At 39.4% G+C, this 27585-nt stretch overlaps 1 protein-coding gene across 1 annotated transcript in view; it reads right to left on the bottom strand.

The window, feature by feature from the left end:
- The window catches only part of npr2 (natriuretic peptide receptor 2), a 100605-nt gene that overhangs the window by 35772 nt on the left and 37248 nt on the right, over nt 1-27585 (bottom strand). Inside the window, exons 5-8 of the mRNA XM_054756654.1 lie at nt 25884-25978; nt 19149-19284; nt 16459-16543; nt 1305-1425 (exon numbers count right to left, since the gene is read on the bottom strand). Coding sequence (XP_054612629.1) covers nt 1305-1425; nt 16459-16543; nt 19149-19284; nt 25884-25978 — 437 coding nt within the window. The remainder of the gene's footprint in view (nt 1-1304; nt 1426-16458; nt 16544-19148; nt 19285-25883; nt 25979-27585) is intronic.

Below are 27585 nucleotides of genomic sequence, written 5' to 3'. Positions count from 1 at the left end.
AGAAATTACCCTGTTGGATTTCAAATTTTATGTCAACAATGTGTGTTGATACCAGCTTCACTGTTTAATAATCAGAAGAACACGGTCAGAGTTTGCCATACATGTATTTGTTTGTGGCGGTTTGCCAAGAATACATTTGTAACGCCACAAATACATCTTTTTGCCCACGCTCATAGACACATCATAATGCGACACTCTGCGACTGTAGCTTGTTGTACTCCGTACAGTAGATGACATCGCAACTCTGCATCGGAACACACCTCATGCGCACCTGGTCTGCCAGAGAATAAGAAGATGTAGCAGGAGGAATCCGTGTTGCCAACGTAGCAAGTTTATCACTATATTTAGCTAGATATTATCTCTATATAACTTTTGGAGATTTTAACATGGAAGCATGTATCGCTCTTCTCAACCAGCACCCCCCGAGCTCTCCCTGATAAAAAAACAAAAAAGAAGCAACAGAAAGAAGTTCATTTATATTTTTAAATATATTTGGTTTGCCTTTCATGTTTTTTTTTTTTCCAACAGCGGCCATAAAAATGACATGCACATGCGTCATGGCCAGTTGTGCGAATTTGACGACGATGTCAAGTCACCTAGATGGGTTGTCGATATAAACGGCGTCGACTTAAATGGGTTCCACTGTAGCGCTTTGGAAAATAGAATCTGGAAAAGGCATGCATATTATTGCTGAGACTGAGGCAGAGAAAAAAGCCGCTGCTCCTGACAAACCCACAGAAGATGTGTGAGCCTGGAGACAACAAAACCTGATACTTGAGGAACGTGACAAGGTATTATAAATGTGGAGACGAGGGCCAGGCAAAAAGCTTATTTTAACAATCACCTAATATGTTACTGCCACCGCAAACGCAGCCACCTCCAATAAACCTCTGGGAAAGCAACCAGGAATGCGTAAACAAAAGATCTTGACTCTCTCCAGGCTGCTACTTTGCTTTTCAGAGCCTAAACCTAAACATCCAATGTGTCAAATGAACATTTTTGGATTCTTGGCAGAGACGCATCTGACTGATAACCAGGCTGGTGCGGAGTGATGATGTTGGACCTTGCATTACGTCTTATGGAATCTGTCAGAAGAGCAACAACTTGTTCAGTAGGCAATATTAAGCAAAGACGTTTGAGGACACGTCTGCCAACTTTAATAAGAGCTCATGTGGGTGGAACAGTTTTTGACTATCACAACAAATGAAGTGCTTTTGGTTTCTTTAACCTCAACTGAGCAATTTGTATGCGTTTGCTGCCCTGTTCGTTATTGTACTTAAACCACGCAGTAGGAAACCATCCACCTGTGAGAGGGTGAGGCGACTGCCGGCTCGTTTGTGGTATTTATTGGGGCTCTCGAACTGGAGGTCCTCCCAGCGAATCCTCCACAGCATTCCAGCCAGCTCTTTCTCCAACTTTAGTTTCCTGCATGAAGGAAAAAATGTGTAAAAGTCATGAAACCAGGAGTCACAGGACAATCTCACCTTGAGGGTGATGCATTTGATGGAACGTATACAGCAGTGTAAAAATCACTTATTTATGTTCTATATTTGCTATATTCAGTATACATTTTTTCCCTCCAAAAATAGGCATTTTTTCCCCTCCAAAAACACATCTCCTTCACCATAAGACGGTCATAATTTACAAATAATACAGGTAAAATGTATAGCATACATGTAGCACTGTTAAAAAAGCCCATGGTTTTTACATGTTTATGTCTTTATTAGGGGTGCCGGATCTCCCCTAATAAAGATTGTGACAGCGCACCTGGTCTGCCAGAGAATAAGAAGATGTAGCAGGAGGAATCCGTGTTCCGTGTCACGAGATTTCGCAAGCTTAAAACGTGACGAGATTTCGCGTTAAAAAAAAAACTTGCGATAATAAATCATAATTTTGCCCGCCTCCATATACTGCCATGTGCATGCGTGCCTGTTTTCCTCATCTCTCGCCTCCAAACAGGCAGGAAAAGGTTTCACTCTGTGCATTGGTTCAGCACCTTGACGCTTCATAGCGCAACAGCAGAGTGAGACCTCTTGTCAGTCACACAGACACTTTGTCTGTGGGGAAGGCGGGGCCGCTAGCATACACACAGCCAATGAGTGGAGCCTCGTGAGGAGCAATGCAAAGTAACGTCTTAGAAATGAGGAGGAAAAACGATGCTTCAGTATGCTGAATTTAAAAATGTGAAAGTGGTAGCAACACAAAAGGCAACAAAACAAACTTGGCCACCCCAAACATCTCCACCCGACCCAGTGTTCCTATGCGGGGAAAAAAACTACCCATTGAAATGCAGAGCCTTCTTGCCGACAGTCAACACTCACTGAGACGGCAAAGTACTGGAAATACAAACGGAACAGAGCAAAATTGTGTGCATTCACAGAAGGTCATCGCAAAAGAAATGCTGCTCTTTAATACAGTTGGAAAACCAGCATTTCAAGAAATGCTGCAAACGTTCGACAGAGCGCGAACTGCCTGTGAGAAAATACATGTCGCAAATGCAAATTCCGCAACGTTAGAGTGAAAGATGACATATTAAAGGAAATACTGCATTATTATAATATATCATTATTTATTATTATTATATAATACAGTATATTATCATAACAGTGGTTTATTTGGTCTCAAAAAATGTTGGCAATAATATCGCTTAGCGTCAATTTGTGGAACAATGGACTCGTTTGTTCAGTCATACTTTTTCCATTGAAAAATTCATCTTAAAACCCCAGTCTTTATGCTACTGATTTTTTATTTTCCTCAACTCTTGAGATATCGCACTTTGTTCGGTGGTCCTGGAATGCACCACAGTTGTTGTGCTGTGAGTGGCTACACCGTGCCTCTGATTCCATCTGTTCAATGATCATCTTATATTGTCATTCATTAGTGATAAGTACCTATACATTTTGTACTTCAAATGCGATTTATAAGTGTGTGAGGCACATTTCGGAATTAAACATGGATTTTGGATTTAGCATTTTGTTGTTAGCTTCCGTCGCTCACGAACAACGGCAATGAACATGTGACCTGTTGTGCCATATGTAATTTAAGTCATCCAGCAGATGTCCTTCTGCAAGAGGAGTCTGTATTCCATGCACAGTGGAAGCCATTTCGGTAAACTAACTCCAGGGATTAATTGTGTGGTTGCAATCCACACTTAAAAGGGCGCAAAGAAAAAGAGAAATGTTTTTATATTATTTCTTTTACATAAGAATGTTAAAAAGTATCATGCGTGAAGTCAGCCACCCTGTCTATAATTGATAAGTGAGTAATTTTACTTTTTTTAAGATTTATTTTGTTTTGGTATGCAGGGATTTACAGTGGTGTGAAAAAGTGTTTGCCCCCTTCCTTGATTTCTTATTTTTTTGCATGTTTGTCACTTAAATGTTTCAGATCATCAAACAAATTTAAATATGAGTCAATGACAACACAACTGAACACAAAATGCAGTTTTTAAATGAAACTTCTTATTATTAAGGGAGAAAAAAATCCAAACCTACACGGCCCTGTGTTAAAAAGCGATTGCCCCCTAAACCTATTTAAATGTATTTGATGACCTGAAACATTTAAGTGTGACAAACATGCAAAAAATAAGAAATCAGGAAGGGGGTAAAAACTTTTTCACACCACTGTACGTCTTTTTACTCTTGTCTGACAGTGAAGAATGTTGAAATCTGACTCAGAAATACCTGTGCAGTTAATACAAGTTTGACCCTGGATGGATATGAGTACAATACATGTGGTCTGGTTATGGATGCACATCCATAACTTAATTAAAAACTTAATTTTGCTCCGTAAACACGAGACTCATTCAAGAACTAGTTACAGCGCATGCAGCGGAACAATGCGTGCTGCGCCGCAGTGCAAGAATGTCGTCTGTGTCTCATGCGTCACGGAAGAATACAGTGTGCCTGCGCAGCAACACTGATGAGGGACAACAGTGCTTATTTGCTGACTGTTTGTACTTCACTATGTCTCCCAGGCAGCAGTGTGTCAAAGAAAAGGAAAGCCATCGATGATTGAACGCTAATGAATGCTAGAGGGGTCATGGATTCTGTGCGCTGCTACAAAAAGATGCGGGAGAAGATGTTATCCTTCCAGACTAGCCTGTGAGAATATTTTAAGAAAGTAGGACAACCACAAGGATAAAACTAAGACGTTTTATTACAGTTTCATTTAATTCTTGTAATTCAACTTTTAATGACTGAACTTTATATGTCCTTCACGTGTATTGTGGACAGTGCGAGTGACTTTAATTTAGGTATGATAATTTAGGTATGATAAGGTTCGGCTTACATTAAAACTCGACTTACATCACAGTCTAGGACCAGAACCCGCTCGTAACCCAAGGACCACCTGTAATAAGAATTGTGACATGTCTGAATGTTATTTTTGAGCACCGTTCCAGTGAAACAACACATCTGGTGCAGATCACAGAGAAGCTGCTGTTTCTCCACACTTCATAATTCCCAACAAAATAGCTTTTCCTTTTATTAGCGCAGTCTGTGTGTGTGAAGTCTGTTTGTTTTGTTTTTCGGCAGACGGGGGGAAAAAAAAAAAATCATTTTCGCTCAGAAATGACAAACGAGCAGAGCTCCACACATTCCGACGCCGTCTAAAAGGTGTAAAACACTTCCAGATGGCTGCAAGAATTTATTGCAGTGCTTGCATATTGGGTCCTCACCCTATTTTACCCCCATTTTCCTCATTTTTTATGCCAGGGCACAGTGCAGCGTTAGACAGTCTAAACCTATGCTTGCTGATCCTTGTGTATACAAACACTGCAGACGCTGAGTGCGTGTGAGCATTCTGAAGACAGGAAACACCATCAAACAAGCTGTGCCCCCCAGCCTCCAAAAAAGATATTTAAAGAGCCTCGTTCAGAGACCTCCAGCAGCCCAAGGAGCAAAGTGTGGGTCTCCACAGTGGACCTATTGTTTCATAAGAGCCATATGTGGACTAGCCCCCTTCATTAAAAGATCCCAGCCTGAGCTGCTCTGCTTAACATTCCCTAACACTGCTGCTGCACACACTCCAAAATCAACTTTGAGAAGCTGAGCAGCCACCTGGTTAAACCTACAGAATTATTTTACAGTTCCACCTTCCAAAATATTTTTTTATTTTCACGATGGTATTATGAAAACACCTTCCTCTTCCTATTTATTTTATTCACTTGTTCCAGAGGAATTTACTAAAAAAAATGTTTTAAAAAAAGTAATATTCATGTTTTGTTGTAGTGTATACTGTAGATCCCTGCTTTTTGTTCCAGGAACGCAAGCCAATGGCCAAAAAAAATTGCGTAATTAATGTAATTAATTAATTTTAACACATAAAATGTATGTACTCACCACTAAAGAATGATCATTTAATTGAATGATGATCGATGAACAGATAGAATCGATATACGTTTCCCTATTGCATCTCACAGCAACTATGGTGCATTCACAGACAACCAAACAAAGTGCGAGATGTCGACGTTTGTCGAAAACACATTATCAGTGAAGCATAAAAACATAAAGGGTGAACCAGATGTGTTTTCTGCAAAAAAAAAAATGCGGGGATCCACTGTACCTTTCTCACAAAGCAGTACAAAAAAACACATTCCATTCAGAAAAGGTATTTTATTAAAGTACTATTGCATACATTTCACATAGACAATACATGTAATTTCTCATTAAAAATGACCCATTTATCCAGTACCCATGTGTTAAAATACACCAGCATATAGTTCACAGTATATAATTACCATTATTCCATATGGGCTTTCAAACCTCCTAAATTGCAAGACCCCAGCAATTAGACATATCCGAGTATAAACTATTTCTGTTACATTCATTCAAATACAAATCAGCAGCATAACATATATAATGGATAGAAATGATACAATATTTTCTTTGTTGTTTTTTTTTATTAAAATATATGTGTAATAAATATTATTCTAGGAAAATCTGGCTTATACTGGCTGATTGGAGGATAAGAAAAATATAGGGTTTTAGTGGTGATTTGTAAGGTCAAGTAGTGAAGACATGAGGTCTCTCAGCAGCTTGTTGGTCTTGCACAATGGCTGTGGGCCGCTGTGCTGTGCACCTCTGTGTCCATCAGCAAAGCTCCACTGGTGTCTGCAATAACAGGAAGCCACTTGTTAGCTTTAGCCATTAAACATCTGAAAGGGTCGAGAAACACTGGAGGTGAAAATCTGTCTCAAGACCAAAGCATTGAATGAGAGCCGAAATGCTTCCTTGTCATAATTAAGATTATGCTTTCAGCACTGTGGAAAACTTTGAAGCAACCTCTATCTTTGTTGCTTTTCTGACCATCATAAAACATGAAATACAGTGGAACCTGTTTATGTCGACACCCCTCGGACTGGCTGACTGACAACTGGATACTACAATAACAGTGAAGCTTTCATACATGCACAAATCTTTCTTCACGGGGCCAAAAATCTATAAAAATGGTGTCATTTGTTAGTTGGTATGGTAGAATCCAAGGTTAATACTGCCATCCTTTTATTTTGTAGCTTATATTGAACAGGAAGTCACTGTACGCATATTTTAATGCTGTGTAACTAGACAGTAGTCATGCTGTTGTTTCAGGTTGATTAGCAGTAATGATGAAGTTTAAATAAAGTAATCCCTCGTTTATTGGGGTTAATTGATTCCAGGTTGACCGTGATAACTGATTTTCCGTAAAGTAGGATTCCTTATTTATACTGTAAATGGAATATTTTCATAGTTCGAGCATAGAAAACCTGTTTACCTTTAGCACTCGTATTAGCCAATGTTGTAGACGTAATAGGCGAAAACAAGACATTTAAGACATAAATAAGACAAATGCTCGTGTGTGTTGTTTTAATTTGTTCCGGTGCTCGGAGAGCTGAGTGGTTGGAGAGGAAGTAACGTCGAGGGTTCAGAGTTGAGTTTGATCTTGGTGTGGGTTATGGCTGCAACTGGAACTTGTGTTTGGGATTATTGTGCCTATTGTAAAATAATTCAAACCTGCAATAAAAGCCTGTTGTTCCGGCGATCAAGTTTGGTGTGTCTCACCGAACATTACAGTAACATTACTAGAATACTGCATATCATCACGTCTTCTAATGAGTCTTCTGAATGCCTTATGCTTGTAATTTAGTTCATTTAGCCAATTTTTTGCTTGAAAATGCTCAATATAGGCCAAAAATATGCAAAATTTGCATATGTATGCATATATTTTGACTAACAGGCCATATTGAACCACGAAACAGCATGATTTATTAATTACCGTAATTTCCGGTGTATAAGCCGCTACTTTTCCCCCAATGCTTTGAATGGCTAAAAACTACATTTCCCACCATGCTTAGCTTCAGGAAGTAGTGACGTGGAAGCTGCTATCACATTTTTAAGTCTTACGCCGCGATCTCTGACATATCTTAAGTAAGTTTGCAGAATTACTACAGCTTCTGTTAAGGACTACTTGGACTGAATGAAGACGATAGCTCAAACTAAATGGCTAATTTGGCCAGATAACAAAGAGCGACAACGAAAATATCCCATGTTATGTGGACACCTGTGTCTTATGGACAGGTGCGGCCTATATACAGTATGTACAAATCTTTTTTTCTCTTTAAATTTAGTGGGTGCATCTTACATACTGGTGCGCTCTATAGTCCGGAAATTACGGCAATATATTTTTGAAAAAACGTGATAAAGAGAGAAGCTGCAAAATGTGAAGTGGTGAGGGACGACTGTACCACAACATGTCGACATGAACTGACTCTCAAATTTTATTTTGACAAAAGTGGTTGACCTTGCACAGTATGTTGACGGCGACTTAAGGGGCACTTTTTAGTCATAAAAGAACACGGTGGACCAGGACCAGAGGCAGTGAGGTTAATTAGGGTTCCATTCCATTCAGAGAGGCAGCTTCTTACGATTATTTGAGTATACATCTGAAACATGCGCGTACGGCAGAGATGTCAATTTTTATTGGCACCAAGGGAATATTCTGCACGTAAAATTACGATGGCGGAAAAGTTAAAATATTCAAATGTTTGAACAAGATATCACAGTAATAATAATTGAACGATGTTTAACAGTTTAACCTTTCTTGACATAGAATGGATTAGTGTTTAATAAAAAAAAAAAAATAAATAAACAAATAACATAAAAAATAAATTAAAAAAATAAAATTGTACTTAAATTTTTATGTTTGTGGCTTTGGTGGAAGAAGTTTGGACAAGTTTTATACGAAGGATGCGGTGTATGCTTTCAGATGTTTCTGTGTTTTACATTTGTTCTGGTTGTGTCCTCATTAAGAGGCTGGAAATAATTCATTGTTCGTTCTTCGTTGCAAAATCTGCAGCTGTAAGAGGCCTAAGGGTGAACTCACACTGAGATACTGTCGTTGTGCCAGACCATCCTTCTGTTGGTCCCTTGATCCCACCTGGTCTGCTGCTCTACAACCATCATTATGTTTGCACGTGCCATCACCGCCACTTTCACTTCTTTGTTTTTACGGCTGCATAAAAAACATTTTTAAAAATTGCTATTTCGATTACATACAATGTTTTTTTTTATTTGTACTTAAAACAAATGCCGCCATTGTACTAGGACCAAATTGGACATACAACACATGCTTCACTGTCACTCGCATGACGACGGGCTCTCCTTGTCCCCCAGCAAGCCTCGCCAGCCAGGGAAAGTCGTCTCCCCTGCCCTGACTGGTGAGGAGTGCTGGCTAAAATTCATCATCACATGGGATTTTGAGTAGTTTTATTCATTTTTATCAAGAAAATGCCCTCGTTAACAGTCCCTTCTGGGACGTCATTAACAAGTGGCAGGAGGAACATTCACATCTAAGTTGCGCAGGCGTACCACGGGGTTTGACTTTGTGGATTATCGATGTTCTACGTTCGATGCATGTTCTTGTGCATTAGCATTAAACGCTCAAGCCCACCTCTTCCGGTGGTGCATTTGGCCAAGGAAATGTCAAGTGTGAGCGCATCCTCACATTTTTGCACAATCAGTGTCACTTGTGTAATAAGCACATAGAGCAGAGACCAACAATGCACTCCTCTGTTGGGTTCCCATTAGAAGAATAGATACTTGTTGTCATAAATCATCAAGTTTAATGGCTCCAAATAAAAGCATTCCAGAAAAATAGCGGACATTTCTCAGCATTTACCGGCCAAAAGTCCTTGGTCGACTAGTTCGTTAGGAAGCCGCTCTGTGTTTGCTGAACTGTGAGCTGAAACAAGAAACAGAGAGGAAGAATGTCAGTTTTATTCCAGAATAAAAGACACAGCGAGCATGGAATGGTCTGGTAGCTTCTTGATATTGATTTTGAACAACGCCAATGGAGGCTTAGTGGATTTACCTGGGGGGTAAAGCTGCTCCTCCGTCTTTCTTCCGCCATTCCTCTGATCAAAATCCATTCTGATTGGCTGGTGAGTAACACTTGTTAATGATCAAATTCATGGTGGGATTTTAAGTACAGTACGAGCCGTAAAAAGTAGCTTCAAATGTTGCATTACGTGTTGACAGTCAACACAAACTACTTAAAGCACAAAATAAACAAAATGACTCAAACGTTCATTTGAAGCAGATTTGACCATGGCACAAACTCGCTAATTTAGCAACGCTTTCAAGTTGCTTCTTGAATAGCGGATATATGATTAAGTTCTAATGCAATTAAATGACAAGCTAACACTCCCTGTGCATGTGGAACATCCCACTTGGGACACTGAATCAATGTTATGTAATCTTGGTTTTACAATGACTGTAAGTGTTGATTGACGTATCAGAGAAACACATCATGTATTTGTCGCATAAAGACAAATACCTGCTGGCCACACTATTAGGTACACCCATTGAGATTAGGGCTGTCAAAAATAGCACGTTAGCAGCGGTAACTTATTTATTTAATTAGTTACGTTAACATTTTTAGCGTAATTAACACATGCGCACCATGTAAAGCCATCCGTCTCTGTTATGACGGCAGACGGGGGCACAATAGCGTCCCCACACAGAGTCTGACGCTCTTTTATAACTTTATTCTGACCAGAACACATCAACAGCAGTGTAATTCCAACACCATGTATGTATCTCCAACTCACTTACTCACTCACTCACAAACACGTCTCTCGTCCTCATTGGAACAGCGCTTCCTCAATGCGACGAGAGACAGCGAGGTGCATTCAGGGGCACTCCGAACAGCACAACAACGTCTTTATTATTTGTGGTCGATATAGGCATGGGCCGGTTAGCTGTTCTACCTATTTCAAGGTACACCACGGTATGAAAAAGACACAGTTTCAAAACCACTAAAATTGTGCGTCATGCGGTTTCTACGATACGAGAGAAACTGGCCACGGCAAATTTGGAGATGTGATTCAGAACGAGACAGGAGTCCAGGATGAGTGGCATAAACCGTTTACTGTCCACTGAACAAGCAACAACCACTTAACAAGGTCTCAGTTGCTAACATCAATCACATGACCCGCAAATGGAAGTTTGTGGAAATGTGCGACCTGCCACATTATTTATGTTGTGACCTTCTTGAGCCACTTGCCTGCATTTATTTGCATTTTGCTTTATTATGTTTTTAAAGAAAATATTTATTGCAAGGGCCGCACGGTGGTCTAGTGGTTAGCATGTTGGCCAACACAGTAACAGGAGATCAGGAAGACCTGGGTTCGATTCTCCCTTGGGCATTTCTGTGTGGAGTTTGCATGTTCTCACCTTGTGTGGGTTTTCTCCGGGTACTCCGGTTTCCTCCCACATTCCAAAAACATGCATGTTAGGTTAATTGGAGACTCTAAATTGTCCATAGGTATGAATGTGAGTGTGAATGGTTGTTTGTCTATATGTGCCCTGCCATTGGCTGGTGACCAGTCCAGGGTGTACCCCGCCTGTCGCCTGAAGTCAGCTGGGATAGGCTCCAGCATACCCCCACGACACTAATGAGGAGAAGCGGTATAGAAAATGGATGTATGGATGGATATTAATTGCATTGTAACTTGAGTTGCAAGAGTAGTCACAGTAAACTGCATTGAGAACTGCATTCTATTTATTTATTATTTATTTAGAAATAATTCAGCTGTTTTTTTATTTATATTAAATACGTATGTTCCACTTTCATTGTGACTGTTTTGATGGAACCAATTAACTGTGAAAAAAGAGAGATTGCGTAATACCAGTGTTTCCCATTCATTTATTGGTGGCGGCCCACCACATATAAATATGTGGATTTGACGCTACCTGTGAGAAATTCTCTCTGTTATTTCTCTCTTATTTTGATTTGGTTCGGTTTGGTTTTATTTGAACATGCATGAAGGTTACAATGGAATACATCTCATGAATCATTTCACAGTTCCACATGTCCAAAAGGAGTAGGAAGAAGCAAAGCTTATTTAATCCTACCCCACATCCATTCCACATCTTGTGCGGTACATATTATTCACTTCCTGCATTCCACGTCATATTATTCCGTATCATAATTTAGTCTTATACTTTTTTCCTGCTTGAAACCTTTGATTTTAAAAATGTCACTTCCGCTTCCTGTTTTGCTAACATTAAGATCACAGGCTTCCCAGTCTTTCCCTGAAGTTATTTCCCCCCGTTTTACAAAAAGGTTCCTTTATTTACAAATGCAAATGTGGACAGGGATGCCACAGGGTGCATAAATACTACATGCATATGCGGCAATTATGCAAATTACAATGTAACAATGTGATGAGTTGGTCAACACAGCTGGGTTGGACTCATACGGGTTCCACTGTCATTGGAGCAGCAGAGTTTTTGTTAAAACGACTTACCACTTACTACAAATTCAGATGAATTTCTCCCGTGCACATGGCAACATACAGCAGGTCTATTGTGCATGCAAGACTGTGCTACTGCAGGAGTATGTAGCCCTCGCTAATGCATTTAATCCCACAGATTATATAGTCCATTGAGTTTTGATTACTGCCTATTACTAGTGTAATTCAAAAGGCACTGTCCCAAAAACCTAGCCATGGCTCTGCAGTGCTGTTCCCAAGCCATAATAAACGTGAGGCTTGTGTCAGGAAGGTTATCTGGTGGAAAAACTACATCAGACAAATAAAATAAATATGCAAGTGACTCGCTGTGGTGTCCCCTGTTGAGTGAAGCTAACAGCCACCACCTTTGTATTGTGAGTTTCTCCACTTTTGCTGTTTTTTAAACATATTGTGACGTTTTGGTGATACTATGGTTCCAACGACACATCTTTATGAACTTTTAAGTAATTTCAAATTAAGAAAATCTGCTACATGCTCTCAGTTCACCTGGCTTTGAGTCTTTGGGTTGTGAACAAAAAAAAGACTTGTTTTCCGTCTGTTTTCTGAAGAGCCACTGAAGAATAAATGTCACAAAATACCAGGAGAAATCGTCAGGTCACACGGATCAGTTTGAGCTACCGTCTCTTAAGGGACTGTGCCGGCGTGGTTGGAGAACGAGGAAACGCAAATGGGTTTGTGAAGGGAGGCTATTCACAGCGAGACACCGATACGAGTTTTACTGCGGCCAAGAGGTGACGTCGCTGGAACATTGCTAATATACTGTGGAGCTAGCAGGCCGCTCAGTGTAATTCCTCATATGGTATGGGTATGCTTAGCATTACATTGAGGAACTCACTGGGTATCGGCTCCAGTCTTTTTAATGGTGCAACCTCTGCAAAGAAAAACATCTAAAAAAAAAAAAACCTTCCCTTCTGCTTACACATTACATTTGATAATTGTGGTTATTGTTATTAATTTGCTATCACTTAGCTATTAATCATAATTTCATATGTTGTGCAAGCTTGTGAGACTAATCCTGCCACCATAATCAGTGAATTGAATTCCTGAGTCAGTATCCACACATACTGTATCTGCCACTGTATCTGTATCTGTGCTGTGGCGCGACCCCAGAGAGGTCGCAGAGAGATGACACCCGATTGCAGGTGGAAAAGGATTTATTCAATATTGAATATTGCCGCGCAGCAGCAGGGATCCAATTATCAGCAGAAACGAACGCAAACAGCCAACAACCGCCAGACGCCAAAAGCTCCGCTAAATAACCAAAACACAAATGAGCGACAGGTGCGTTGCAACAAGAACGTAAAGCAGGCAGAAAACAGAAAACAGAAATCGGAAGTAGTACAAAATGAAGGCATGAAACCAGAACTAAGGCATCAAAGTGAAACTAAACACACTAACATGCAGATTAATGCACAGAGTGTGACGGTATCATTATTTACGATAACAATGAATTAGATATGATCGCCTAATTGTACCTGATTTACCCTCCAAAGGCCAACAGTTGATACCGTGACACCTTTTCCTCATTTTGCATTGTGTAGTTTGCGGAAATGATTTTCTTCAGCCTTCTCATTGACCAGAAAAGGTTTGTTTTTTTTTTACCCTCATGGTACATTTATGGTGCATTGGTATGTACCCAGAGAGCTGGATTCAGTCTTTGCAGTACATGTTAATAATGTGTGATGTGGACGTTAAGGTAGATGTAGGTAAATAAAAACAAACAAACAAAAAAAAACATTTGGCAAATTGGGTGGACGACACTCGACTCATGCCTGATCTGTAACATGTAAAAATGACGATGTTGTGTGGAATACTTTACAGTACAGAACAGTAGATCCCGCTTTTCACTGTTCCAGGTTCCAGACCCACTTATGAATGGCAAAAATCAGCGAGTATTTCGGACGGCCATAAAAATGTCTATTTTGACAAACGGCTCGCCCCAAAAATCCTCCTGCTCGTTTGATGTAGGGATGTCCAGATCCCATCTTCCGGATCGGGATCGGCTGCCGATCCGCTGTATTTTGAAGATCTGATAAAATCGGCTTCCGCCACGACATCGGGTCGATCCAGTTGCCGTGTCACGTTCGTAACTCTGGGCCACACTCCAACACGGTAGGTGCGGTAATGCACCTCAAAGCTGGTTGCCACTTGACTCCCGCCACCCGCAACAAGAACAAAACGCAACACCACCATGCAAACATGTCCGTGGTGTACCGTGATGAAGTTAGTTTCACGTTGGACGTTGGTTAGTCGACTCCATAGCTACAGTGGTAGTTGCCCCTCACTGTGACCGGACTGCTGTGTCATGGTGCGGGGAGCTTGCACGGGAAGTGCCACTGTAACCGCCGGTTGTTTATACGAGGGACCGTCAATAAATTACTATTGCGTTGAAAAGAGTTTGTTAAAAAAATTCATATATTCTAAATCACACCACAAATTGATCTATAACGATTTGTCCTACCCTAAAAGTATTTTGCACACACATTTTTTCCAATTTTACCTTGTATTGGATGGACTTTTACTGGTTATTTTATTGGATTAGGGACCTTACTCACAAGTTTTTGACAAAAGCCAAACAGTATTTTTGGTCATGCTGTGTAATAACTAAGTAAATTCAGAAATACGTTAGTTGCATTATTTTTAATGCTTTGAAGAGCTATTTTCTTAACCATATTCAATTCCACAAATTCATGTTTATAACAAAAGCTTATTATTAAAAAAAAAAAAATCCAAAAAGGATCGCTATCAGATCGGCAAGACTATTAAAAAATCCCATCGGGACATCCCTAGTTTGATGGTGAACCCTTCTCCTTCTCTTTTCAATTGTCATTGTTCACTCGCAACACAATCCAGGTTTAAGTCTAAATATGCCTCACACACACATTAAACACATTTAAAGTATAAAATGTATAGGTACCAACTAGGGATGTAAATTTCTTTGTGACAGGCAATTCGATTTGTACACAGGTTACAATCCGAACAGAAAAACAGAACGATTCCATGCAGTGTACGAACGATACGATCCGATTCGATTTGATTTTCCAGTTAATATTTGTTGATGTAGACATTAATCTTGCATTATGTGAAAGTGGCATTCCTACAGTATTTTCCAATGTGTAAAAGAGCACGTCATATCCCCAAGCATGCTGTGAGGCACTGGCTAAAATAAAGTCAGCAGAATAACATGTCAAAGGTATATACTGTTTAGACGCAGACCAAAAAAGACTTACTGAATGAACATCTTTTTGTTTGATGGGATCAATATTTTACATTCTATATTTTATATTGATTTTTTTTACCTGTTACATTTGGAACATTCAACTTTTAACATGTCTTAATGTTGCTATCTATATAAAATATAACAATGAAAAAACAGAAGCCTTGACCTTCAGTCCAATCAGTCATAGTGCAAAGGCCCTTAAATAATGACACATCATCTTCAAAAGTGGTAAACATGTGTCCAAGCACAGGTAAGTAAATAGAACTGTTTGTCACATGGGTGCTATGAAAATGCTGTGTTATCTGGGAAAAGTAAACAATCCCATACTCCAAATGTCATTACAAAAGTAAGTGTGCAACATGTCAGACTGAGCATAGTGTTTTCAAAACCCCAGGTAGGTAACAAAGGTGCAGCATTTCAAACAAGTAAACAAGTTACAAAGCAAAAAAGCAAAAATACTCGCCTCTGTTGGTCTGGCTGGTCAAGTTTTGCACCCTTCTTGTAAAAGCCAAAGGCGCTCCAAACTTAGCCAGGCTCTCGCGTTGTGTAAAAGACACTCTGTCAACCGATTGCTTCTCTCGCGATACCCGGTGCATGTCTCCACAATGGATTAATCGAAAGATTTATGGCTGATTCTTATCGATACAGGAGGCTGCTGCCGGCGCAGCTGAATCATTCGCTTGTCAAACCGGATCGCCAGTCGCGTCAGTATATCGTTCACACCGCTAGTAACTAACCATTGATGAATGACAATGGAATGGCGTAAAAGCCTCACTTCTGTGTCTCAGCACACAACTATGATGCGTTCAAGGACCGCGGAACAAAGTGCGGAATCTCAACACGTGACGAAAAAACATTATCAGTGAAGCATAAAGAAATTACGGGCTGGTAGATGAATGCTGTGCATTTTTCCTGTATCATCACATATTTCTAAATTATTACCAACTCTGGGTGGAAGAGCTGTTTTCTGCAGAAACAGCCTATTTTTGGAGGAAAAAAAAACAAAAATCCATAATGCTGATCATGCAAGGATCCACTGTAACTCCTTTAAACACCAAAACCCAAATATGACCCATACGATCCATCCAAAACTGCCTGTGATACAATCTGTCTACTACTGTCTTCCGCACATTGTAAACACCCACACCTATGTTATTAGGTGATGCAGCCAACACATGTTCTTTAAAAATATTCAACGGGAAATGAGAGCAGTCATTAAACTGAATGAGCAGACTTGGTGATCACGCGTGTGAGCTCACATAGCAGCTTAAATGCACCGAACCACTGCTTTCACACCACGACCTGCTGTGTTACTATGGCAACAATTGTGGAAAGACCACACTTGCACCCATTGACGCACCACCCATAAATCCCCTTTCAAAACACACACAACTTTGTCATCTCACTCAAACAGCATTTCTGAGAGCAGCGCAGACACACTCACCTGTAAATGAGAAAACTGGAGATTCCAAAAATGATGAGCGCTAAGCCGGATCCCACAGCGACAATTCCCAGAACTGGCAGCTGACCTGGAAACAAGGAGAACAAGGATTCTACACTCAGATGTCTCTCATATGTTGAGCAGATGTCCACATTTATATATTTGGAAAGAAAAGAGAAAGGCACGACTACAAACACAGCTGTGACTTCCGGAAGTGCAGCTGCACAACTTCAGCAGTTTGCCAGACACCAGCAAGCATTTCAGATGATAAAAAGACACTCGCTTCACATAAAAGTACATATGGAAAGTAAATACAGAAGCAACAGCAAATAGCAGAATAGTAAACCACAATAACAGATAATCACGCCTTAGTAAATTTGTTATGTGCTAACTGTATTTGTTTTTTAACCCTTCGGTCGTTCGGAAAAGGGTGTGTGGGGCTCCTTGTGACTGGCAGATGTTCTGCATTATTTTGTGGGTACAGTAGAACTCGTTTGAGTCCATCTCGCTTATGTCGACAATCCGTCCATGTCGACTTTGACAGATAAAACAAACACAGGTCCATGAAATAATCAATGAAATAGTGAAATACAATCATCTCTCGTCACTTCACTCTTATCACGTTTAAAAAATAAAAAAACAAATAAATACATTTATTGTTGCTAATAAATGATGTATTCTTGGCCTAAATTAAGCATACTCACACATAAAAATGGCTAAGCGAACGGAAGTACAAACATAATGCATTCAGAAGACGCATTCAAAGATGTGAGATGTAGCATTCTACACTGGTCACTAGGTGTCCGTCATGTGACACTGATGAGATAATAGCCACCAGGAAGTAAGCTGTCCAGTAAAAAAACAACAGGGAACTTTCTCAATGTCAATGTGTGAGTCTATGTTATGTCTTATTTATGGTCAATGGTAAATGGTCTTTCACTTGTATAGCGCTTTGACACTGCTGCTTATGTCTAATATGTCTTATTTCCTCTTATTATGACTATTATATTGGGTGATACGAGTGTAAAGGCGACTATGGGGTGTTATTTCATGTCTAGAAAGCTCTAATAATGTTAAAAAACATATTTAGAAGGTTGAAAACAGGTTTTCAAAGCTCTAATTATAAAAATATTCTATTTATAATAAAGGAATTTAACACATTTACGTATTTAATTAACATTTTACTTAACTAATGACACATTTACACAATTACAGTGCAACCTTGGTTAGCATGCACCCCAGTTTGCGTACATTTTCTGGTTAGAGTACAATATTAACACAATGCGTGAGTCCAACTGTGTTCTTAATGTATTTTTATCACAGAACGTCCTTGTTAGTAGCATATCTGCTAACTAATACGTGGAAACAGGAATCAAAAGACAGCTCCGCTGCCCGCCTGTGATGTCATCACCGGTAGACTCTGTAGTTCTTCGCTAACTATCATAGTTACACCACAAGGCTCAACAATGTTAACACAAAACACTTTTTTATAGTTTTACACATACTTTAACATGTATAAAACAATTCAAAATGCATATAAATGATGAATAAAAGGGATAAATGAAAGCTGAGGGTTACTTTTACCTTCATCGAAGACGTGATTGTCACCACAGACACGATGTGGCAGCGAGATCAAAACACGAACACCACCTTCTTGTTTTGTTATGAGTTATTTCTTGAATTCAATAATGTTTCTCACCTCAGGTCTTTGCTTTTCTCTTGATCACAGTTGAAAAATAACCGAAAATGGAGCCAAAGAAAGTTGTAAGTGCCAGCATTTAGATAAAGAAGGTGAGCAACAATATTGTAAAAAAAAACAAACAAACTCATAGCAAAACACGAAGGTGGTGTCTATGTCGATCTCGCGCAACAATCACATCTTGGCTTTCTGGAACGGATTAATTGGATTCACATAAATTCTTATGGGATTAGTGAGTCCGTTAGAGCACATTTCGGTTGGAGTCTTCTGGAATTATTAATGACGCCAACCAAGATTCTACTGTATTTACAAACACATTTCATTTTGTCCCATTTGAGCCTCCCTCCATACTCTGACAGTGTCAGTCACCTTCTAAACATGCATGATTTTTACCAACAATTCTGAACTATGACCAGCAACTGACAATGATTTATTCGATGACAGCTGGTTTCGCAATGGAAAGTGACTCACAACTTAACGCTGACAACAAGGACCTGACACCCCATAGCTGTATAAGCACCCAATAAACCAAGGAAGAGCAGCTGTGTATCATATTACACAAAGTCTTCTCTTTCATCAGTAAACAACAACTGGGGTTAGAAAGAGTTATATGGTTTTTGGACATATGGGTTTTCCTTTGTTACTTGACTGTGTTTTGTTTTTCTCTTGAGCATGTGGGACCTGCCTCGGCAGACAGAGCTGTGGTGTAACATCGAGTTACTGGCAAGAGAAAAAAAAAACTAGTGTAAATCATTAAGCCTTCTATGTGTTTACTGCATTTGTAACACGCTATTGTGTCGATGCATTTAGAGAATGAAAATTTAAATACCGCAGATGAAGGCTAGACCGTGGCGACTGTGCAAAATGTTATACTGTATAACAGCTGATGTCATGTACTGTAGCAAAGTCACCAAGGAATTTCTTATTATTGTTTTGATAAGTTGTTTAATCTAGATGGGTGCAGGATAAGCACTAGCAAGTTGTGATGTCATACCATCATTGCAGGAGGGGTCATCTGTGGAAAACACACAGGGTGGGTTATCCAGTGGTGGGCCTCCACTGGGCCAGTGGATCTTCTCCGTCTGGGACCAAATGATCTCTTTCATGGTTCCATTGTAATAGGCAACAAGCTGCACAAACACAATAAAACAAATGTTTTAATACACACACACACACACACAGTATATTGCATTATATTACAGTTGAACCCAGCACATTCACAATTCAACCTTCACAGCCCTGCAAATTTGCAAATTTGTAGTTAAAAAAAATATATAGAGCATATATACTTAAGTCAGCAGTAATTTATAAATATTTGTCTAGAAAAGCACTCGGAGAGCGCAGACCTTCGACAATCGCCATAGTTCCCCCATATTGTGATTTACACCATAAATATTAGCCCTATATTTCTTTTATCTACATATTTAGATGTAATGTTAATGTTAGCATGCTAGCAATGCTAACATGCTAATGTTACCATGCTAACACCCAGCATATAGTGGTACGTATTTATATGTGTATCTAGCTATGAAAATGGCTAAAAATGCTACAATGCTAATGTTAACCTGCCAGCAATGTTAACATGATAAAATTAGCATGCTAACACCTAGCATGATAGTGCTAAGTGTTTATATATGTGTCTAACCATGAAAATAGCTAAAAATGCTATTATGCTAACGTTAGCATGCTAACAATGCTAACATGCTAACATTAGCATGCTAACACCTAGCATGATCGCGCAATGAACCGGGAAGGCTACATGGCCTGAATGAGTTGAGAATTTTGACTTTGAAACATTCTGAATCGGTTGAGAAATGTGGAAGTCGTTAGAACTCTTTAGCTCAAAGGCATTTTGCTTTCCGAAAAATGGGAATGTCAAGAAACGTGGGAATTCTTGGTATGTGGAAAATGACATGAATGTTCTTAATTAGTTTTTGATGTTGGAACGGTCTGAATTGGTAGAGAATTCAGGTGAAACGTACAGCAGACATGTAGCAGTGTTAGAAAGCCCATATTGTTTACATGTTTATGTCTTTATGCAACCGTTGAGATTTTGCACTCTGTTCGGCGGTACCTGAACGCATGCGTTTAATAGAGTGAACGATGGCAATTGAAGAGAGATGGCGAGTGTTCTGGAGCTGAATCTAATTAATTAGAGCTGCAACAAGTAATCAATGAATCAACTATTAATGGAATTACAACAATCGACAATGGATCGACAACTATTTTGGTATTGGATTACATGTTAAAATTTCCATATCCTCTGATGTCATCAGACGTGAATATTTTTGTATTTCCTTAGTCATATCCATTAAACCAGACCTATTATCTTTGTCCATCCATCCATTTTCTACAGTATGCCGCTTATCCTAACCACGGTCGCGGGGGTATTTTAATGTTTCCCATTCAGCTTCACTAAATGTAGACACGTTTGACTAAAGCGAGCTGAGTTTGAGTGTTGACAAGCTTATTTTGTACTGAAAAAGACAAGCAAAATGTGTTAGTTATCGGACAGGAGTTATGGGACATTTGTTTAACAAAAACAGGGATCATGCATCTATGCGTGTGTCAACTGACCTGATGGGATCTTAGAATGGAAGAACATTAGTTAGTCTAAGCCTCCCCCGTACGCCCACACCATATATAATAGCTTCAATTCATTTGTGCAGGTTTTAACAAGTCTTGAAAGTGTGTTTATGGGAATTTTGGTCCATTAATCCTCATCCCAAAGGTGTCTGATGGGGTTGAGGTCAGAGTTCTTACGGTCTTATTTTTCAGTGACTCCAAACTCATCCAAACATGAAAAGGGACAGATGGCCGTCCTGGCGTTAAGCTTTATCAAAAAGGAAAGTCTACTCTCGGATAGACAATGAGTGTTTGCCCAATTGAATCTGGAAGATTGTTCAACAGGAGAGTCGCTTGATAGCTGAAGGCTCTACCTGCCCTTCTACTTTTACAAAAATCATGGAACCACCCGTGAATGTAAGTTGTGGGTGTGTTTTTACATAGTAGGTTATAAGAGCTTTATTTTGACAGGACAGCATCTGTTTTTCTGCTACGAAACATGACTCCTGAGTTGCTCTCTAGTCAGTCTTTTTAGTCCCTCCTCCATACTCGTAGCATGTTCTGTCCTCTTTGCTAAAACCTTGAAGGCCGTCACCCCTATAGAGGGTCATCGAAACAATGCAGAAGGTGATGGGTGTGGGGGCAGGGGCTGCACACTCTGAAATAGCTGCAGTATTTTGGTTCAGGCCCCGCGCTCGTGATTACTCCAGGGCTGCCTGTTAATAGCAGCTACACAAAATAAGTTGTATTTAGAAATAACGAAACATCCGACAGGGAACTATATAGAGAGCTAAACTTACAAGCCATACATTTGCTATACGGTTCTTGTTCTTTTTTAATGCTAACCAAAAGCAACTTGTGTTTGGATCCAAAACAAAGAGTATTCTCAGGGCATTGAATCGATCACAAATGGACAGTTCAGGTTGTCTTAGAAGACATTTTTCCTCTCATCCGAGCAGGCTTCAGCAGTTCATGCTCAAAGATTAGATAGGACAGCTCTAGCTGTGGTCTAGACTGTATGCTTAATCAGTCCATGCTCAAAGCCTACGTAGGACAACTTGAGCTCTGTCTAGACTGTATGCTTCATCAGTTCATGCTCAAAGACTAGATAGGACAGCTGTAGCGCTTGTCTAGACAGCAGGCTTCATCAGTTCATGCTGAAGACTAGATAGGACCACTCTAGCTCTAGTTTATACAGCAAGAGTCATCAGTTCATATTCAAATACTAGATAGGACAGCTCTAGTCTGGATGGCAGGTTTCACCACTTTGTGGTCAAAAACTAGATAGGACAGCTCTAATCTAGACTGTAGGATTCATCGGCCTATGGTCAACAACTCGATAGGACAGCTCTAGCTCTAGTCTAGACCGCAGGTTTCATCAGTTTATGGTCAACAACTCGATAGGACAGCTCTAGCTCTAGTCTAGACTGCAGGTTTCATCAGTTCATGGTCAACAACTCGATAGGACAGCTCTAGCTCTAGTCTAGACTGCAGGTTTCATCAGTTCATGGTCAACAACTCGATAGGACAGCTCTAGCTCTAGTCAAATGGCAGGTTTCATCAGTTCATGGACGAAGGCTAGATAGGACAGCTCCCATCTTAGACTCAGACTTGAGCTGTCCTGAATACAATGGCCTGGATGAATGCGAATTTTCACAGACAAAACAAAGAGTGCATATACACTGGAGGAAATTATTATTTTGTAAGTTTTCCTTGCAAAATCCCCTGAAATCCACCAAAAAACACCTTCACATTTACATTTTACATTTGGTCATTCATAATTCCATATGCTGGTAAGTGCAAGGCTATGACGCTAATAGCACGTCAATAATCTGTGGATTGGCTACTCCTCGTCTTAGCGTGGTGCCTTGGTAATACTGATAAGATTGTCACTTTAAACTGGTTGTGAAAGTCCAACGTTAAAAGAGCTCAATAAATTGGTGTACTTTTTTCTTTACAGTGACAACAAAAATCACATTGGGCACGATATACAATTACTAACTGACGCTTTAACCAGGTTGCTGGTGACTGGTCATCGGTCATCGAACTGCACCAATTAAGAGCTGAGGATAAATGAGAGCAAGAACTCTGACTGACAGCCTCAGAGGGCCTTCATGAAATTCTGACTGAAGTCAAAAGCTAACCCACTTCTTCTGCCCCCAGAGTAAAGTTTTGCACAGCACAACACAAATAGTTGTTTCCTTTGACTGCAGAAATGTGAGGTTTTAAGCATCTTATCATTCGGGAAGTCAAGACTCCAGTATTTACCCTGGAAAATAATAGCCAAAGGATGCAGCTTTAACCTAAATACAAATGTTATTCTCCATCTGTTATAACACCAGATGAAACGGATCAGTAACAACCCAAAACCCAATTTTGTTGTTTGATGTTGCATTTTTAATGTCAGAAGAAAGAAGCATAAAAATTATATATTGGTATCGTTTTTTTGGGGGGCACGCAAGTGAGGAGCTCATCAAACTGCACCGTGCTCCACAGAGCAACAAGCTTGTTAGCTCAGTATGGCCGCAGTTTGGAATTATTTCCGAGCTTCGCCTTCGGACTGTAAATATGCACTTTGCAATGACACTGGTGTCAAATCATCCTGAAATCATTTTCATGGACTTTTCCAAAACATTTTCAGCCACTACAGAGACAACTTATAACTTCATGGGGATAAATACTAGCCACACTTTTAATTTACAGTTGCCTGTTTTAAGTAAGTCCTTAACAGGGTGTGAAAAGTGGATAAATCTAGCAACAAAGTGGAAGCACTGGGTTGCAGAACTGCTCAATGAGGAAATCACATAGGGCGTTATGTCCAATAGAAGCAGAGAAGCTCCTGCCTTAATTTTGCTTAGAAGATAAGGTGACAACAGACATGCATGGCTTAACTTTAAACCCAATTGCGTTCACAAGGCTGGGGGAGTATAAATAGTTTTTCTGGATAAATTCACTGTTTCCAGGACATTTTATGTTTATTCTCATTTTCCATGACTGGAAAATTGGTCAGTCATTTTCCATGTTTTCCAGGACATGTGGCTTAACTTTGGATCCATTTGCATTCCCAAGGCAGGGGGAGGATACAGTAAATATTATTATTACAAGCCATACATTTGTTGTACGGTTCTTGTTCTTTTTTAATGCTAACCAAAAGCAACTTGTGTTTGGATCCAAAACAAAGAGTATTCTCAGGGCATTGAATCGATCACAACTGGACTTTTCAGGTTCTCTTGGAAGACGTTTTTCCTCTCACCCGAGCAGGCTTCATCAGTTCATGCTCAAAGATTAGATAGGACAGCTCTAGCTCTGGTCTAGACTGTATGCTTCATCAGTCCATGCTCAAAGACTAGATAGGACAGCTCTAGCTCTAGTTTAGACGGCAAGCTTCATCAATTTATATTCAAATACTAGATAGGACAGCTCTAGTCTGGACGCCAGACTTTGTCAGTTCATGCTCAAGTACTAGATAGGATAGCTCTACTCTAGACTGCAGGTTTCACCACTTTGTGGTCAAAAACTAGATAGGACAGCTCTAGTCTAGACTGTAGTAAGACAATCGTTTTTCAGGATAATGTCACTGTTTCCAGGACATTTTATGTTTATTCTCATTTTCCATGTTTTCCAGGATGCGTGGGAACCTTGAATGACTGTAAAGCGCTGGTTATAAGGGGGATTAAGGCGTCTTCCTTCAAGAATTCTCACGTAATATCATACCTCAGGATGCACCATTTTTTTTTCAAGTCGATACAGATAACTTCCTATTCCTATTAAATTATTTTTTAAATTTAGCTTTAACCGTAGTTTGTGCACAACTGGAGGTAAGAAAGACTGTATCTGTACAAGGTATACAGTATTTGTCATAACCAAATATCATGACATCACTAATATTACCAAAACATAAAAAATAGCAGCTGCTCAGAAGTACAAACCGTGGCTCCAAGGGTTTTACTAGCCGACAAAATCTGGTATCTTGGTATCTTCAAGGATGGTAAAGGGCTGGTCATCCAGCACCATCATTTCCATGATGTAATCACGGATCTTTAGTCCTGGGGCCGTCTCTTGCATACTTTTTTTGCACTTTTAAGAAGTTTAAAATGACTATCTTACTGCATCGAACCTCAGCAACAATGACGCGCTGTGAGAGGCCTTGCTTATGCTGCTCAACAGTCTTACCGCGTTCAAAGAGAGAAATCTTTTTTGCCTTTGCCATCAAGAGCTCACGACAGTGAATACCTCTGTCACTATCTGAGGAGATATTGAATGCATTTCGTGGTCCCTGGATTTTTTTTATATAATTAATTCTGATATACACATTATTTTTCAGTTTTGGGTAACCTTACCTTTTTTTAACCTCCTGCACTTCACCACTTACTGTACCTTTGTACCATTTCAAGCTATTCATTGGACTTGAACGACTTGAATTTCAATAAATAACTGGAAAAATTGGGCTGTTCTAAAACTTTTGACCGGTAGTGTAAGTTTCACTTTTGCATCTCACAGCAACTATGGTGCGTTCAAGGACTGCCGAACAAAGTGCGGAATCTCAACGCTTGACAAAAAAAACGTATCATTGAAGCATAAAGACATAAAAATGTAAAGGTTGTAGGCATTTTTTTAACAGTGTTACATGTATGCTACATATTTGACCTGTAAATTATGACCGACGTAGAGGAAAAGATGGCACATTTTCAGAGACAAAGAAAAAAAACAAAACAAAAAAAACCCTGCTAATTTGCAGAGCCGTGGATGCTGAATCGCAAGTATGGGGGGATCCACTGTAATTATTTTAATTAATGTATACTGGCTTATGTTTAATTTACCAAATAAGATGTGCTACATTATAAGACACTTTTGATCTTAAAAAGAAATTTTTAAAAAGTAAAGAAAAAAAAAGGATTGAGCATCATTTCAGCCTACTGCTCTGACTTTTTTTATTTGACTGCACTGCTCGGAATATCCGTCGTTGACAGTCAACAGGAGGAAGAGTGGGAGAGAAAGCTGGACGAGTGCACATCCTTTCAACTGCAGTTTTTTGGCAAGCTTTTTATACCTCCAGAATGCTGCTTCGTCATTTTCAGCCTGGCTTGCCTCAACATGCTACAGAGCGCAACAAAGGAAATAAATAAACACTGTACAAAAAAAAAATGGCAATTGGTCGACTTACCCCATACTCTCCAGTGTCCTGGTTAGTCATGGCCCAAAGGTTGATATCTATATCCCTGGCGTTTTTGTGGTCTGTGGTAACAAGACCTGTCACACCTGGCAACAAGATCCACACAAAAGGTCTGGTTAGAAATTGTGATGTCATGCTTTATTAACATTTGCTGATGCTGACGCTGGTGTCTGATGTGACGCTACTTAGTGCAGCTGCCACTGACTAAGCGTGAAACGTCTTCGTCTTAAACGACACACTATAAGATGTTTGCCTCCCACGCTTTCTTTCCGTCTTTGTCAGAGCTGGTGTGTGCTGCTCTTTGAAGTGGACAGTTCACAGCATGGTAGGAGATTTCAAGTTTGCAATTTCTCGCATGTCAGGGCAGTTTTTTTTCTGTCTGGCTACTTTGAGCTGTCACACAGATGCAAAACTTTGATGCTTCAAATACGACACAAATGTAAAGAATGGCACGCTACTCTAGCAGTACAATGGATTTCAGCTGTGGAACACAATTTCAAAAGACATTTCTATTAGTAATATATACAGTATACAGTAGTACCTCGCATAACGTAAACCTCCTTTTACGTAAATTCCACTGAACGTAAAGAATTTATGTCAAGTTTTTGCATCGTATTACCTAAGAAATTCCATATAACGTAAAGCGTCTTTTTTTTTTTCAATCAACTTTATTAATGCCTTACAAGATACACTAACAGTGCATCAAACCATGGGCACTGAAAAAGAACAGTTGGACAACAAAAACACATAAAATAAATCACACAGAAATCGAGATTAAAGAAATAAAAACGTAACAGAAAAGTGATAAATAAATAAATTGAAAAAATTTAAAAAATAAAGCCTCAGTTCTTTCATGAAAACATAAAAAAGGGGTTTCACTTTGGCAAATTTAAAGTTGGTGCAAGTTCAGACTAACAGAGTACTGTACACTTGGTGACGCCTTTCAGTTTTATTCATTTTAGTAATCTTATTTATTACCTTATTTTATATTGGAATGTTACTCTACTATGTTTATGCTAACTTTTTCTTATTCTTTCCCACCATATTTGGTGGACTTTGAATATTTTGAAGGGCCAAAGGTGGTGAGTTTGGGAAGATCTTGGAACGGATTAGGCTATTTACATGTATTTTACACTTCGTATAACATAAAAACCCATAACATAAAGGTTATTTACGTAGTAGGGGCGTCTACTGTATATACATTATATATATATATATACTGTATATATATATATATATATATATATATATATATATATATATATATATATATATATATATATATATATATATATATATAGTGACTTGGTCAACATGTGTACAGTTGTATATAGTGTACATAACTTCTGATCTGATCTTATCCTAATATTAATAATATAGTAGATCCCACCCACAAATGGTGAAAAAACCTGACTAATTGAGACGTCCATAAAGATGTCTTCTGTAGACACGCGAATAAAGCCTGAGCAATGCTGTACATTTATACCCTTACTCACACAACCAAACCTACAGGAGGTCATCAAGTCCAATCAAAAATAACACAACACAATACGGGTGGGAATCTCTGGCCTGCAATGCGATGATTAAGAACGATTAAACGATTATCGATGCATCTTTTTTTGTGATCAATAGTTTTGTCATGCATAGTTTTTTTCATCGCGATGCATCTAAGAATCGATTATTTCCCCACACC

Source organism: Dunckerocampus dactyliophorus, chromosome 17 (genome assembly GCF_027744805.1).
Source record: "Dunckerocampus dactyliophorus isolate RoL2022-P2 chromosome 17, RoL_Ddac_1.1, whole genome shotgun sequence".
In the NCBI taxonomy this organism is placed as follows: domain Eukaryota; kingdom Metazoa; phylum Chordata; class Actinopteri; order Syngnathiformes; family Syngnathidae; genus Dunckerocampus; species Dunckerocampus dactyliophorus.
This window is presented reverse-complemented; position numbering and strand designations above follow the sequence as displayed.